General features: G+C 26.5%; 1 protein-coding gene across 1 annotated transcript in view; it reads right to left on the reverse strand.

Annotated features, from left to right (window-relative positions):
• The window catches only part of LOC135925474 (ATPase MORC2-like), a 40,341-nt gene that overhangs the window by 24,181 nt on the left and 112 nt on the right, over nucleotides 1-16,048 (reverse strand). Inside the window, exons 2-10 of the mRNA XM_065460807.1 lie at nucleotides 15,952-16,005; nucleotides 15,878-15,912; nucleotides 15,761-15,829; nucleotides 15,617-15,719; nucleotides 15,117-15,228; nucleotides 14,353-14,427; nucleotides 11,060-11,543; nucleotides 7,185-7,221; nucleotides 6,585-6,633 (exon numbers count right to left, since the gene is read on the reverse strand). Of these exons, the coding sequence (XP_065316879.1) occupies nucleotides 6,585-6,633; nucleotides 7,185-7,221; nucleotides 11,060-11,543; nucleotides 14,353-14,427; nucleotides 15,117-15,228; nucleotides 15,617-15,719; nucleotides 15,761-15,829; nucleotides 15,878-15,912; nucleotides 15,952-16,005 (1,018 nt within the window). The remainder of the gene's footprint in view (nucleotides 1-6,584; nucleotides 6,634-7,184; nucleotides 7,222-11,059; nucleotides 11,544-14,352; nucleotides 14,428-15,116; nucleotides 15,229-15,616; nucleotides 15,720-15,760; nucleotides 15,830-15,877; nucleotides 15,913-15,951; nucleotides 16,006-16,048) is intronic.

Here is a 16,048-nt window from a genome sequence, read left to right on the forward strand (position 1 = left end):
TTAATGGTAGATCTTTAAAATAAAATGTTAAATATTGTTTAAAAAATTTTAATGTCAAAAACCGGAAATGGTCTCAAATAAGTTTTTTTCCACTTAAATTTTTTTATATATAGATAGATGATTAATGAATAAATATGCAAATTTTTAAGTTGGGCCGAGTTTAGGTTTAGGATATATGGCATTTTAATTATTAGTCAATTGTAAAAATTTGTATTAAATATTTGACAAGTGATATATTTAAGCTAAATTTTTTACATATTTCATGTATTTAAATGAGAGACCTGCAGAGGTACCATTTGCAGTCCGGCCTCGATTTTTTAATATACAAAATATTTATTTCTAATTTTTTAGATAATAATAACGATTTAAAATATTCGGCCTGGTACGGGTATTTCTAAAAAAAATTTAAAGGCCTGGCCCGACCTGGGTTAAAAATATTTTTACTCCTGGCCTGGGTTTATTTAAAAAAAATTAAAGTCCGGCACGGTTAACAAGCTTAGGGCCGGGTCTGCAGGTCTGATTAAAATAAAAGATTTTAAAGGTGGCGGGGGGGGCTATTGTATTTTTATGTACCTCTTTTATAAAATTCGCACAATTTGGCCTAAGAAATGTACTTCCTTGGATGAACTAGAGTAAATCATTAACGATAACATTTGCATTATCTGACACAAATTAAGAAATATGTTTTGAAAATTTTTTCAGAAAATAATTTTAATATTAACGATGAATGTGAAATAATTTTACAATTGAGAAATAAATTTGAAACAACCAAGAAGAATTTTCTACAACTTATCATGACAAGGATAGCAAAAAAATTGATCAAGGGAAAGGGAGTTTTATCCAATACAAATATTATAATGGCTGGAAGTGTTTTTCCACTATATAATTATTATTTGAAAAATTTCATATTTCCGATTAAAAGAGTAGTATGATTCCTTTTAATAACCATTTTATATCAATAAAGGTTATAAGGAGAACCAATTGAAGAATAAACCAATTTTATGTTATCATAAGAAATTATATTCTAATTTTAAATAAACTTATATTTAAAAATAAAAGTGAGTTAAATAAATTTGCAGATTTAAGACCAATTCTTTTTTTTTCTAGACTAGAATAATTGGTTTTTTAAAATCAAAATTTATCAAAAAATGTTATTTTTCTGATGAATTCATAATCTAATCCACCTTGAACTTGAATTTGGAATCAAAGCAGAATGAAATTTTTCATAATAGCCCATGGTAAACATTAACAAAAGGTAAGCAGAAAGAGCTACAAGCGTACGGTAAGCGGAAAATAATTCCCCGGAAAAAAAATCCCCGGAAATTAATTCCCTGGAAAAAAAATCCCCGGAAATTAATTCCCCGGAAAAAAATACCCGGAAAATAATTCCCCGGAAAAAAATTCCCAGAAAATAATTCCCAGGTAAATAATTTTCCGGAAAAAAAATCCCCGGAATAAAATTCCCCTGGAAAATAATTCCCCGGAAAAAATTTCCCCACTATACATTGAATTGCTAAACTGCATTGCTAAAAGGCAATCAATCATTATCAATTATAAATCAATCAAAAATTTATTACGTATATTTTTTTAATGATAATTTTTTAAACTTTTTTTAAAATATATTTAAATCATTTTTTTATTATAAATGAAGAATACTGATTAAATGATATAGTATATAATTTTATTTTTATTTAATATTATTAATAAGAAATTTATTTTTCTAGCTTATTAAAACAAATATACATTTTATTTAATTTTAAAAATTAACAAATATATATCCGTAAGAGGGCGTTATATGTTTGAATATGTATCATTTTAGGAAACCGGAATGATGATTGGATAGCACTTTTTTTATATTTGGGTATATATATATACATATGAAAAACCTAAAAATTAAAAATTTTTTTTAGGTTTCTTTGATGTTTAATGAGTAGGTTTAGAATAGTAAAACAATGGAAATTTTTTAAAGTAAATATTGCTGGCGTTATTTATCATAATCTCTTCATTTTTGTTTTATACGTGTATATTTACGTGCTAAGCATTATTCTAAAAAATATTTTGAAAATAATTTGATTTGACCGATTGCCGAGTTCAAAACCGACCACTTATTAAATATTTGATTGATCAAATTTGCTATTAAGATAAATTGAAAAATGTTGATTTTTGTTTTATGTATCTATAAATACGTATAAAACATAATTCCAAAAAATATTTTAAAAATATCGTGATTTGACCCGAAAACCGACCGAATGACCAAATACTGCATTGCTGGCGTTATCCATGGAAAAATCTTCATTTTTGTATTATACGCGTATATATATACGTGCTAAGCATTATCCTAAAAAATATTTTGAAAATAATTTGATTTGACTGATTGCCGAGCTCAAAACCCCACTTACTAAATATTCGATTGATAAAATTTACTAGTAATATGATTCGAAAAATGTTCATTTTTTGTTTTATATATCTATAATTACGAGTAAAACATATACGAGTCGGTTATCCGCCAAACCACGATATTTTTAAAATATTTTTTGGGATTATGTTTTATATGTATTTATAGATATATAAAACAAAAATGAACAATTTTCAAATTATATTACTAGTAAATTTGAATCTAGGAAAATAATTCCCCGGAAAAAAAATCCCGTGACCCGGATCTGCTCTGCAGTATTTAATTAAATAGAAATGTTTTTTAAAGTCAAATTTCTTCGAGGATTTGAGATTTTAAATAATAAAACGAAAGTTAAATAAATCTAGTTCACCTTTACACACTTTCATCAACTTTTAGGTATTTATTGAAAAATTATTTTTACACAAATTTTAATCATTTTTTTAGAAATATGATAAAAGGCTTTTCACAGTTTACTGACTCTTAAATAGCGTCCCTTTTTGTTTTTACAAGGATAAGCTATTAAATAATATAATTTTATAAATTTTGTGGCTAAATAGGAAATTAGCAATTCAATCTGATACCCTCTATTTGATAAATATTATTTTACTGAAGTATTTACCTACTTTAAGAATTTAACTGACTGAATACAAAATCACTATAAAACTTGCAAAATTATATTTTTTACTGCCCAATTTTAATTAAATACTGCCAAAAGTAATGAAAAATGCTGACCACTTTAATCAAAATACATCCAGAGGTGATTATCAGCAGTGAGTATTATATTTTTCTAATCTAACAATTATTATTTTGCTTATGAATTTTTTTCAAAAGTTACAGAAAAGAAATAATTATAATTTTATTAAATGATATATAGAATAATAAATTATATTATTCAAAAGAAACAATTCTAGAACGTATATGTTCTCCAATTGAAGAGAGAAAATTGGGCAAGTCCCTTCTCTCTTCTAAATAATCAATGCATAAATTTTTTAAAATAGTTTGTTTCGTTGCATAAATACGATTTTTTTTGGGAGTGTATGTCCCAATATTCTATTGGCCGATTTTTCCCATATCAACCGCTATTTCCATCCTTATTTTTTCGAGTAGTTCCCATATCTTCGGTTTTTTGTTGCCTACAATATGCTTAAATCGGTTATTCCATCCTTCACATACATTGTTTGTTCGATTTTTCCCAGCAATCGTAACATTGAACACATTCCATGTTTCTGGTGGGAACAATGGCTCTACTTGCCTTTGAGAGTTTTTCCCATGTCTCAATTCTCCATTCACATAATTTTTATCAAAATAAAACAATAATTCTTTGTTTTCATCCGATACAATGGTTTTTAAATACTCCATACCTCGTTTGACATCGTGTATAGGTAAGAATGCTAATCCATCGATCATAGCTGCAAATAAGCATAACATTGGATCATTCCGATATGATGATTCTAACCCCAATTCCTGAATCTTTCTATGAGTTGATTGAGTTAGATGATAAAAACATCCTTGGATGTTGATATCTCTACCTAAAAGTTGAAAAAATATAGATTAAAATTATTGTATAGGTTTTATTTAATATTTATGTCTTTATCAATTTTTATTAATTGTACTGTGTGGCAAGAAAAATGGGAGAAAAAATAAATAAAAACAAGTTTTGGTGCAGAATTTGACATTGAGTTCGAATTCGTTTTCTAAGTTTTCCCTTCACGTCAAGTTTTAAAAATATTATCGTATAAAGGCAACTTTTCGAAATCTCAAAAATGGTAATACGGATATATTTTAAAAAGTATCAAATGAAAATCCCTGAAAATTGGTGATAGTGTTAGATTTATATTTCCTTATAAATTTATTAATTTTTTATCGATTGCTTTTTGAGAAAAATGGTAAAGAATTTCGTTTTGGGGGGTCTTAAGTTTTCAATTTAAATTCCCGGCAAGAATCGTATAAATATGTTGGCGGACTACTGCTGGAGTATCTTTTTTGAAAATAAATCATCAACTTCATATTCGCGGAAATATATTTAGATTTACCATTAAATGTTTTTAAATTCGATAAATTTTATGTTATTGTTTAATTTGTTTTAAATTCAATAAATTTATTGTATATTACAAGTTAAATCCTATATAATAATGAAGGAGGGGGTGAGACAACGGACCGATAAAAGGTTTATTAAAAGTAAAATATGAGATAGGTTAGCTTAGCATAATATATTTATTTAAATATGAGAAATGTAACTATTTCATTTAAAATAAATTGTTTGGGAATCGTACCTTGTGCAGTGTAGCGAAGAGAACGAAAGCTACAATAAATATATTAAATGTAAGCTATATTAAAAAAGAATCTAGAAAAATAATTCCCCGGAAAAAAAATCTCCGTTTTTAAGATAATTAAAATTACAAAATTAGGAGAAAAAATTCCCTATAAATAAATCAACGAAATAATAATTCTCAAATAAAATATTTAAAAATTTTGATAAAATTAATTCTGAAGAATTATTAGGATTATGTTTTATACGTATTTATAGATATATAAAACGAAAATCAACATTTTTCAAATTATATTCCTAATAAATTTGGTCAATCGAATATTTAGTGAGTGATCGGTTTTGAGCTCGGCAATCGGTCAAATCAAATTATTTCAAAATATTTTTTAGAATAATGCTTAGCACGTAAATATACACGTATAAAACAAAAATGAAGAGATTTTGATAAATAACGCCAGCAATATTTACTTTAAAAAATTTCCATTGTTTTACTTTCTAAACCTACTCATTAAACATCAAAGAAACCTAAAAAAAATTTTTAATTTTTAGGTTTTTCATATGTATATATATACCCAAATATAAAAAAAATGCTATCCAATCATCATTCCGGTTTCCTAAAATGATACATATTCAAACATATAACGCCCTCTTACGGATATATATTTGTTAATTTTTAAAATTAAATAAAATGTATATTTGTTTTAATAAGCTAGAAAAATAAATTTCTTATTAATAATATTAAATAAAAATAAAATTATATACTATATCATTTAATCAGTATTCTTCATTTATAATAAAAAAATGATTTAAATATATTTTAAAAAAAGTTTAAAAAATTATCATTAAAAAAATATACGTAATAAATTTTTGATTGATTTATAATTGATAATGATTGATTGCCTTTTAGCAATGCAGTTTAGCAATGCATTAGCAATTCAATGTATAGTGGGGAAATTTTTTCCGGGGAATTATTTTCCAGGGGAATTTTATTCCGGGGATTTTTTTTCCGGAGAATTATTTTCTGGGAATTTTTTTCCGGGGAATTATTTTCCTGGGGATTTTTTTCCGGGGATTTATTTTCCTGGGGATTTTTTTCCGGGGATTTATTTTCCGGGAATTTTTTTCCGAGGAATTATTTTCCGGGATTCCAAGCGTACATATGAGAATCAAATAATTTTTATAAAGCAAATATCACGGAATAAATTATGCATTTGTAAAAGATAAATATGAAAACTTGTTCAAACCTATTCCCTTCCCGGCATAAAAAGTTTCATGCTTTTATGCCACTTAAGGTAAATTAAGGTTAAATTATTTTCATATTATATAAAAAAATGGATTTGTATTTTTTAGTTATTTTGATGAGGATAATTCATTTCATCAAATAAATTAATCAAAGTACCCCCCCCCCCCAATAAAAAATTACCCAGATCATAAATAACAATTCTTTTAAATATTTAACGCAAAAATATTTGATAGCTTTTGAATTATTTTAGAATAAATAATTAATATCAAATATTAAGAATATTCGCAATAGACTAATGACTAAAACGCTATTTCTCCAAACTTAAGCTCGGCCCAACTTGAAAATTTGCATATTTATTCATTAATCCTATATCTAAAATATTTAACATTATAATAACTTAAAGGCCTACTATTAGGCTCCCAAAATGCCCATTTTTTCGACCTTTAAAGGCCCATATCTCAGCCGCTGTTTGGAGTTGGGGGCTAAAATTTTATTTTTTCTTAGTTAAAAAATATATAAATTCTTGTAAAAATTTTAAAAAAATCTGAAGGGGTCATGTTGAAAATAGTGTATTTTTTTATTGATCTGTCATGGAATTCACCATATATATAATAATCGTAGGTTATTATGTGTTCAAGAACAGCAAATTGTTTTTTAATCATGATATGTAAAAAATTTACCCGTTTATGTTTTTCCAATGGAGTATGACCGTATCGATTACTTAAATCTCTGCAGAAAGAATATTAAAAATAGTTTTGTTATAAAAATTTAATCAGAAGAATTAATAAAACATATGAATCTTTATATGGAAATTAATTTATATATTTTCAAATTTATCATTTAAACTTTTTATACATTTATAATGAAACTTTAGGGCGATTAATTTGTATATTTTCAAATAATTTAAAAAAAAGAGAGGTCATATTTTTAGGTCAGCTTATATATTTTTTTAAAAAAAAATAATGATTAAATAATAAAAAATTTATCTAAATCTTTCAAGATCAATATTGTATAAATAATAAAGCAAAATATTAATGCTAAAAAAAATACTGAATTTTAATTATAGTAAGCTAACTAATATAAAATTTTAAAATATCTTTTTAAAAAATTTCATAATATTGTGTGATTTCAAACTGGCGACTTTGTGCTCAGGCTATTTGATTACTTATAATAATAATAAACGAACACCTTGATTTGCAAAAAAGGCTTAAAGTTAGACAACTTTTATTATCATATTTACAGATTTCAAAACGTATATATATATATAAATTAATCCATACCTAGCTTTGCTTTCTGCTTCTCTAGCAATTTCTTCGGCTAAAAAATATTTTATTTTTAAATTTCATTTTAAATAATTTTCTAATAACATCAATTGATATATGCTTGATTATTTAGTTAAGGGTTCCTATTCTTAGCTACCTTTGTTCCCTATTTATTTGGCGTCATATTTTATAATTCGGAAATCTTTTCTACGTACCGATATTTTTAATCGGATCGGGTCGATATTTTAACTTTTTTAAAATATTGATTATCGACTAATATTATAAAATTTCTTGATAATGGCGTCTTAATTTAAAAAATTTTATTTCAAATTCATAATATATTTGTTTTTACTTATGCAAATAGATTAATTTTATTACATATACAAAATCGGATATGATATCGGATCGGTAATCGGCCGTTAATATAATATCGAATAGGCCTCCAAAAAGCAGTACCGGCCCCTACTCTCTATCTTTATATATAGCATTTTTATCCTTTTAAACCTTATTTTACATATTCTAGGCCGGCACATCCCATCCAAATTGGTTAGTGGTTAAGTCCGAGCCCAGCACAAAGTTTTTAAAATTTTAGGCCTTAACACGGCTTTGTCAAGCCGACCAGGGTTTTAGAACTTTGCTAACCTTCTGGGATTTCAGGCCGGGCCTACTTCTATTTTACATATATAAAACGACATTTGGTAAGTTATAATACTCTACAGGTTTGAAATGACACTTTGAGATGATAATTTAGGAGGTAAAAAATGTATGTTGAAATTTTCTTTGAGCTACTTTCTAATAGCGCTAACTATTTTTCCAAATAGTTTTAGCCGTGGTGTAGGCTAGAGATCTGCAAATCACGGCCTGGGACAGGCAGGGTCTATTTTTTTTTCAAAAAATAATTTCGGTTGTGATATGGGTCGGGTTTATTATTTTTTTTAAAAATTTCGGACCAGGTCCGGCTTAGATTTTTAAATATGATATTACATTTTATCCAATAAAATGGCATATTTTTAAATTCCTCCAAGAAACAAGGCGCTAATATTTTTTATTTGTAGAATATTTACTTTACAATCAAAAAAATTACTAAATTTTTATAATAAATTTGGGCCAGGCTGGGCGGGCGGCCCGATGCAGATTACTAGCATACGCTACTTTTAAAAGCAACACTGAAAAATATTTTTTTATTACAGGATTCTGTATAGTTTAACTAATCAAAAACTATTTTACTCAAGTGATAATTAAAGATATTCAATTTAAAAAATCTTCTGTTTTTTTAAAAAAAATTACAAATGAAGCCCGGCTCGGCCCGAAAAGATTTATAAAAATATTTTGCCGGCCCGGCTCAAGCCCGAATTTTTTTAAAAAAAATTTTGCCGGCCTGGCCTGACCCGAATTTATTTAAATATAGAAATTAATTTTTATATTTACTCAGAATAAATGATATATGTTATAGGGTGTCTCTAGTTATAAATAAAATCAAATATATTTATTTTGCGAATTTCCTAGGCCCAACCCGACCCGATCTGAATTTTTTTTAAAATTATTAGGCCCGAACCCGATTTTTTCTATAAAAAAAAGTAGACCCGGACATTCAAGCTATAATAATGAAGTGTAAAAAGATAGTTTTCGAGGCTTGCCAATTGTACTTAAGATGAGAACTAAATTTATATTAAGTGAAGAAAGTTGATAAAAAAAATGACCATTACCATTTTTTTTAAAATAAATTAATTGATAAAATAATATCATATTTGCTCTATATGGGCTGATAAAGCAAAAAAAATCAAGTTTTGTTTTTATATTTTGAAATATTTTTTGTTTATCTCTAGCTACAATAGGCATTTTTAGAACAATGATGCCAAATATATTTAGTTGGTGATGTTTTTTCAGGATAAAATTTCATATATATATGGTATTACATTTGTTACAATCAACATTTTGTTGAAATTTTGAAATTGAAGATTTTAATTTTAAAAAATTTATAATTATTTATAGTTTAAACTATGGAGATAAAACTTAAAACAGCCTTTTTCTTACTCTTAATGGCATAAAATGGACTATAACTTTTTTAAAATTATTCTTGCATTTTTAATAAATTAATTTGTCATTCATAGTGTATGTTTAAAATTTTTTTATAGTTTTGGCCAGAGAGCATTCTGTTTTAAAAATTGATCTGAATGGAGTTAGAACCCTATAATAATGAAGCAGATAAATAAAATACTGCGCAATCTTATCTTATTGACATGATAAAAATAGAACTATAATAAAATGACATTATTTGGGGGTATAAAAAATTTTAAATCTAATCTATCCATAAAATAAACATTTCAAATTCAAACAAATCATCACTATATTTATGATCTCCAAGTCTAAATCGGGAATCAGAAAGTACAAATTTTGTTTTATTAAATAATTGTAGCACTTGAGGGCAAAGTGGTATTTAATTTATATAAGAAGATTTATCAAAAATGTTCATTTGATTATTTTAGTTAAAAATGAGCAATTAATGTATCTTCGTTGGATATTAAATTAATCAAGGTTACCAATAACCTTAGCTGCTCTTTCCAATTAAGTCAATAAATATCAGAACATAAATTAAATACTTTCCCTAATGAATCTGGTGTTGTGAAATCTAATATTAAAGACTATTTTATTTCTTAAAAATTATCAACAATTCTTACCATTCATGTATGTGAGCAGTATCTTAGTACAAAATGAATGTAATCAGATTGATTATAAAGGATTATCGAATAAGAAAAATGGCTAAATGTATCAATTATATAATTATTTTGATTTAATCAGCTAATTTTTAAAACCTGGTTCTGATGTTGTAGGATTAATCAATTCAGTTTGGATCAAATTTGATTTATTGGATGTAGCTGTACACCAATATTATAGAGGTATTTTTCAATTACTGAAATTTTAGATGTGTAAATTCTAAATTTAAAACAGTAGATAATAATTTTACTAAAATTATGAATAATTATCTTTATTTTTCTTTAAAAAAGAAGACTAAGCTACGCTACCAAAAAAACTAGCGTAGTTACTTTAATATCTTAGATATTTTTACAAGGAAAAACACTTAATATTATTTAATGAGGTGTAAAGGGGCGATATAACTATAGTTGGGTAATGGCTAAATGTCGTCATATCGGCTTAGTCTTCAGGTACTGGAAATCTGAAGTTAATGCGTTTTAATTTATATAAGTTTCTTTCAAATTTGATCTGCTATATTTTTAAGAAAAACTTTGGGGACAAATGATAGCTTTCAGCTAAAACTAGGTTTACCATGTTTTTCATCTGGCTAAAAATTGGCTTAAATGATTAAAAATATAGTAAATACCCAACTATAGATACAACTACTAGGATATTTCGGCTCTAACTCAACTTTGGCCGAAAGTGGAGATATGATTCTATAACAATCCAGCAGAGAAACATAAAAGTAGGATAAGAAAGTTAAATTTAATAGTTTCATTTAAATTATACCTTATATTTGATAAAATTAAGCAGGAAATGATGAAAAGAAATAAAATGTAAAATCATGTCTAAACATTTATTAAAATCAATATGGGCAATCAAAGGTGATTAGCAAAACAAAAATCGGGATTAAAGAGTAAATAAGCTCTTTTCTTAGAAATTTTTTAAAATTTACTGTTATTTTATTCTTTATACAATTTAGAGAAGAATGAATAAAGGTAACGCGTTATTTTAGGCAAAATAATGAAAAACAGCCTTTTTTTAAAAAAAATTTCCTGGACCGGTAGTTGTTACCTCATAAAAAAATGCAAGATTATATAAATTTTAATAGAAAATAACGAAGCGCCTAATAAATTCGGGCAAAAGTTATATTAAGCTTTCTATCAAAATCATCATGGACAAATTTTTTTTAAAAATACCGATTTTGGCAGTTGCCGCAGCCCGATCCGCGTCGGTCATTGCTCTGGCTCTAAATTTGGCGCTGGAATAAACGTAGCGGGATACGGCGAATAGCCTCCTAGTCCACACGACGCGTTCGACTCTTTTGTTCCTCAGCCAGATCTCGCTATTCGGCGATGAGCGAGAGACGGAATGTGTATTTTCGTGGGAGCCAGGATGATTGGAGGAAGCATTAAGGTTGTACAAAAGAGAGAGGTATGCCGAAAAAGAGGTCCTCTCCTTCAAACTATCATCTGAATTGGGTAAGGAAACAGAGATGGGCAAAGTGAAATCCAAGGGATTCATAGTGAAATCTATTTCGGGTTTTCCATTGGCGTCCAGCTTGAGCGAATATACGCATACAAGCGTGCCGGATGGGGAAGATATACGGTCGAAAATTTTATGAAGCGATGAGAGTGATTTGAAAGGCGAGTAGCGAGAGATTATACCTAGTTCAATTTCAGCCTTTGCATATTAATATTAAATTTATTTAGTGATTTATCCTCTAATTAGTTTAGTTTCATATATTATATAATTTAAATCATTTTAACTATGTCTGGTTTCTTATATAAAAAGTGTTTTAATCTTTACCCTATTAAGATTTCAAAGGAAACAAAAAAAAATTCAAATGAAAAATATTAATAATTAAGTTCTTTATTAGCATAATAGTTATATTTTTGGTGCTATGAGAAGGCGGTAACAAGCAAATATTAGTCAATTTAGTTTCAATGATTATATATTTAGTATATTTTTTTTAAAAAATGATACTAAATGATATAAATAGGATGGTGATGGAAGAAAGGTTAATTTGGCTAAAAACTCGGCGGAGAAGCTATATACAGCACTGTAGAGAACCTATTAATCCACGCCATATAAGATTATATAAAATTCAGTTTTTTTTCTATTATTTTTAGACAATAAAGAATATTGAGAAGGAAAAGTGATTGATAAGTTTTATATAGGTGAAAAATAGGGGGTCCTGTTTGATTTTGGTTTTATATAAAAGTGTCGAACCCGGTTTTGGAAGTTCGAACCAAACAAATATTTTTAATTTTTACGAACCAAATAGGAACCTTGAACCGTTATTTCTATAAAGCAATAAATTATATTGAATCTTTAAAATATCGACCCTATCCAATATTCCTTAAAAAGGGAAAATATTGGCAACGATTTGATTCTACATTCAATATAGATATAGCCCTAAAAATAATCATTGCCGATGAATCTCCCACCTCGGAGAGCTATTTTTCATAAAACAACATATCCAAAATTCGCTATGCCTTAAGATCCATTTCTAACTTCAGATTTACCAATGAACACTTAAAATATACGAGTTAAAAACAAAAGAAATGAGAGAAAAAATTATAAATCTTCGCCTCCTTGGTTTTGCGCGACACTACCGACTTAAAGGAATAGGAAATTGGTCTTAGATCACATTATTTATTTGCGAGATTCATCTTATCTAGGATGGTGATCACTGCTATTCTCACTGCTTATTCCACTTTATTTTAAAAAAGTTTTTTAGGGTTTCTTTTTACAGTGATTTCTGTTTAGACTTTAGGGTTTTCGGTTTTATAGTTTTTCCCGCTTTATGAAATTTATTTATTCTGAATTTTCACCTTCTCTATTTTTTTGGAAATTAATTTACTAAAGAAATAATTTAGTCCTTCTTTAAAAAGAAATTCGGCTAATGACCTTATTTGTTTTTCTTCAATATATATGATATCTCAATAAATAAAAAAATAGAAAATTCTACGTTGTTATCTTTTTATTTTAAAAGTTTTTAATTATAATTTTTATAAAAAAAATTTTTGACAAAAAAATGTTGACTTGTCATAAATAATTCAAAAAATATTACAAAAATATAAATAACAATGAATGCACAAAATTTATTTCTTAAAAAAAGATATATATATATATTACACACTTCTCCAGATTATTTGCTAGATTAGACTATCTCTTTACAATGCAACATTGCATCCAATACTCATCTTCCACTTCAACCAATTAAAAATATTGAAGTGCATCCATGTTTGAATAATTAATTATCTTTTTATATGTCGATCATTCTGCCTTGCCATCTTGAACGAGAGTTCAGAATATTAATTTTTTGATACAATCTATGATGAGAAATTTAGTTTTATTGTGGCTATAGGCTAGAGTGACAAAAATTAGCATACAAACAGGCCGATTTTGGTAAACATTACCTACAATGCATCAGATCCAGTGGGAGTTATCTTTATAAAACTCGTTGATAAAGTTACTTTAAGCTCCTCCGGGATCAACTAAAAAAAATTGGAATTTTTCACCCTATTTATAAAATATAAGTAGGATTTTCTTCCATACTTTAGATTTTCCATTTGTATTCTAAGTGGTCTCAAATTCTTAAGTTCTAAACTTTTCAGAAATTATTTTTAAATTTGGATACTTATATAAACAAATTTATAAATATAAAAATCGAAGGCTATTTAATTGGATAGATCTTAGATAAAACAAAAATTATCAAATGAAAATAAGATAGAATAAAATATATATTTAATTCAACCTGATAGAATTATGATGTATATAATCAATTGTTAAGCTGAAATGGAAATTAGGCAAATAATTAAGTGAAATGTGTTATGAAGAATGGCATGTGATTCTGATTGTTATATAAATAATTATTAATGTCATTTCTAATATTTAATTTTCTGACTTAGGGTCAGTGTGCCTCTTTTAGCCCAACTAGAGCCCAAAAAAAGTCTTCAAAGTCCAAGCCCAACAGGAGCAAGTTGAGCTTCAGACAGATCATGCAGAGCTCGTTTACATTGAGCAAGAATTAATAAAAACAAAATGAATAAGAAGTGCTTATTTTCCTTAATTTTTTTAATATTTCATTATATTAATTTTGTTGTAAAATTAACGTATGAAAAATAAAATAAAAATAAGTAATTAAATAAATTACAAATTGGAAGATATTTTTATGGAAGTTACAAATATGTTGATAAATTATATATCTTTGTTTTTTCCCCAATAATATAATTTATTTGGTACTAAACGATACTTTTTTGGTATCAGCTTTAAAAAAGTGGCATCTGTAACGATAAATTAAATAAACCTTAAAAAGATACTCTGGTAGCTTTATTGTCAAGATATATTATTAAATTTTTTATTTAGTAAATTAAATCTAAAATAAGAAACAATTGTATCTTTTGAATTCTATATTTAAATAACTCGTGTTAAGGCCTTTCATCCACTCCCCCCAATTTATTTTAAATAAAAGTATTAATAAAACCTTTTCTTTGGTATCCTCATCTTCATAATACAATTCTTTGGTGTCAGGGTGAAAGGAAGGTGAAGGAACAATAACCTAAATAGTGTGAAAAAAAAATCATATGAATATCTAATATTGTTGATTAATTTAATTGATTGAAATGCTATATTTAATACAAGTGCACCTCAAATCTAATCCCAACATTAGAATAGGAAGGATTCAGACCAAAAAAGAATTTTCCTGGCTGTATAATTTTAACTTTAAGGTATCAGTTTTTAAATGGTTTGTTTATATTCAAGAAATAATTCTAATACTCCATATTCATTTTATAAAAAAAATATGACATATGTAGACATTATTAATATGTGACTGTTATATTTTAGGTTATGAGAGATAGTGATCTGCATCGGGCCTAATTTTTCAAACTTGGCCCAAAATTTTTTTAAAATTTTGCCAGCGAGGGCCCAAACAGAAATATTTTTAAAAAAAATTTACCAGCCTGGCCCAAATTTATTTAAATATAGAAATTAATTTTTTTAATTACTCAAAATGCATCTAGTTTCAATAAATAAAATCAAATATTTTTATTTAACAAATTCAACATAAAATTAATAAATTTACATATATTAAAAAAAATTCCAAAGGTTGACCCAAAAATTTGTTTAAAAAAATATTAGGCACAACCCAGTCCAAACCCAATTTCTTTATAAAAATAGGCCTGGCCCACTACTTTTGCAGATCTTTAATGAGAATTCTATAAGAGCAAAATAAAAATATTTTCCAACCTCGTCAATCTTTTCTTCTTCGTGAAATGTTCTAGAAAGGAGCAAACAAGTCATGGGTTGATTGTGACATTTGGTAAATAGGATAAAATCATTACCAATTCTCATAGAGCCACTTTAGTTAATTAAATATAAAAATTATAAAGTAATAAAAAAATGATATATTTGATAAAGGCTTTATAACAGCAAGTAAAGGTTGACTAGGCCATAGGGGCCTTTCAAAATTGTTGACAATATTTTTGGGGTTGCCAGCCTAGCCCATAAATAAAATTTTATACATGTCTATCACTTTAAAAAAATTTCCAGCCCAACCCATAAAAATATTTTAGACTGTTGTCTATCCCAGCCTAAAAAATTTTTTCCAGCATGTCAAGATTTGATTAACCTTAAATATCCATGACATATATTATTTTGATAAGCTTTAAAAAATATATTTTGATAAACTTAAAATAAAATATTATGGGAAAATTTTATGTGAAATAAGATATTTAATAATAACTTACGATTTCAATCCATTCCCATATTGGCCAATCATTTTTCTTTCATCTCCTATCGTATCATCCTTTTTAAAAGATCTACCAAATGTCATTATATCCCTCGCCTCACCTAAAAAAATTTTATATTTTATATCTAGGTTTAATTTTAACTGGGGCTCATCCCACATCCATCATCCAAAAAGCAAATCATATAACCTCCTCTTAGCTCTGAGTTGGCTTCTAAAAAATAATAGAAATATTCAAAATTAAATTAGGAATTTTATTTACCCTCATATATATGAATATTTTTGGCATTTGCATCTCTAAAAATATATTATAAAAATTGGTAAAATTTAATATACCTAGAATTATCAATCATTTCCGCTAATGCTCCAAATAAAAATTCATGAGTTGTACTATTTTATATAATATATAAGTATATATCATCGATTAATAGAA

The sequence above is a fragment of the Gordionus sp. m RMFG-2023 genome, chromosome 2, assembly GCF_954871325.1.
Source record: "Gordionus sp. m RMFG-2023 chromosome 2, tfGorSpeb1-WG-v2, whole genome shotgun sequence".
Classification (NCBI taxonomy): domain Eukaryota; kingdom Metazoa; phylum Nematomorpha; class Gordioida; order Chordodea; family Parachordodidae; genus Gordionus; species Gordionus sp. m RMFG-2023.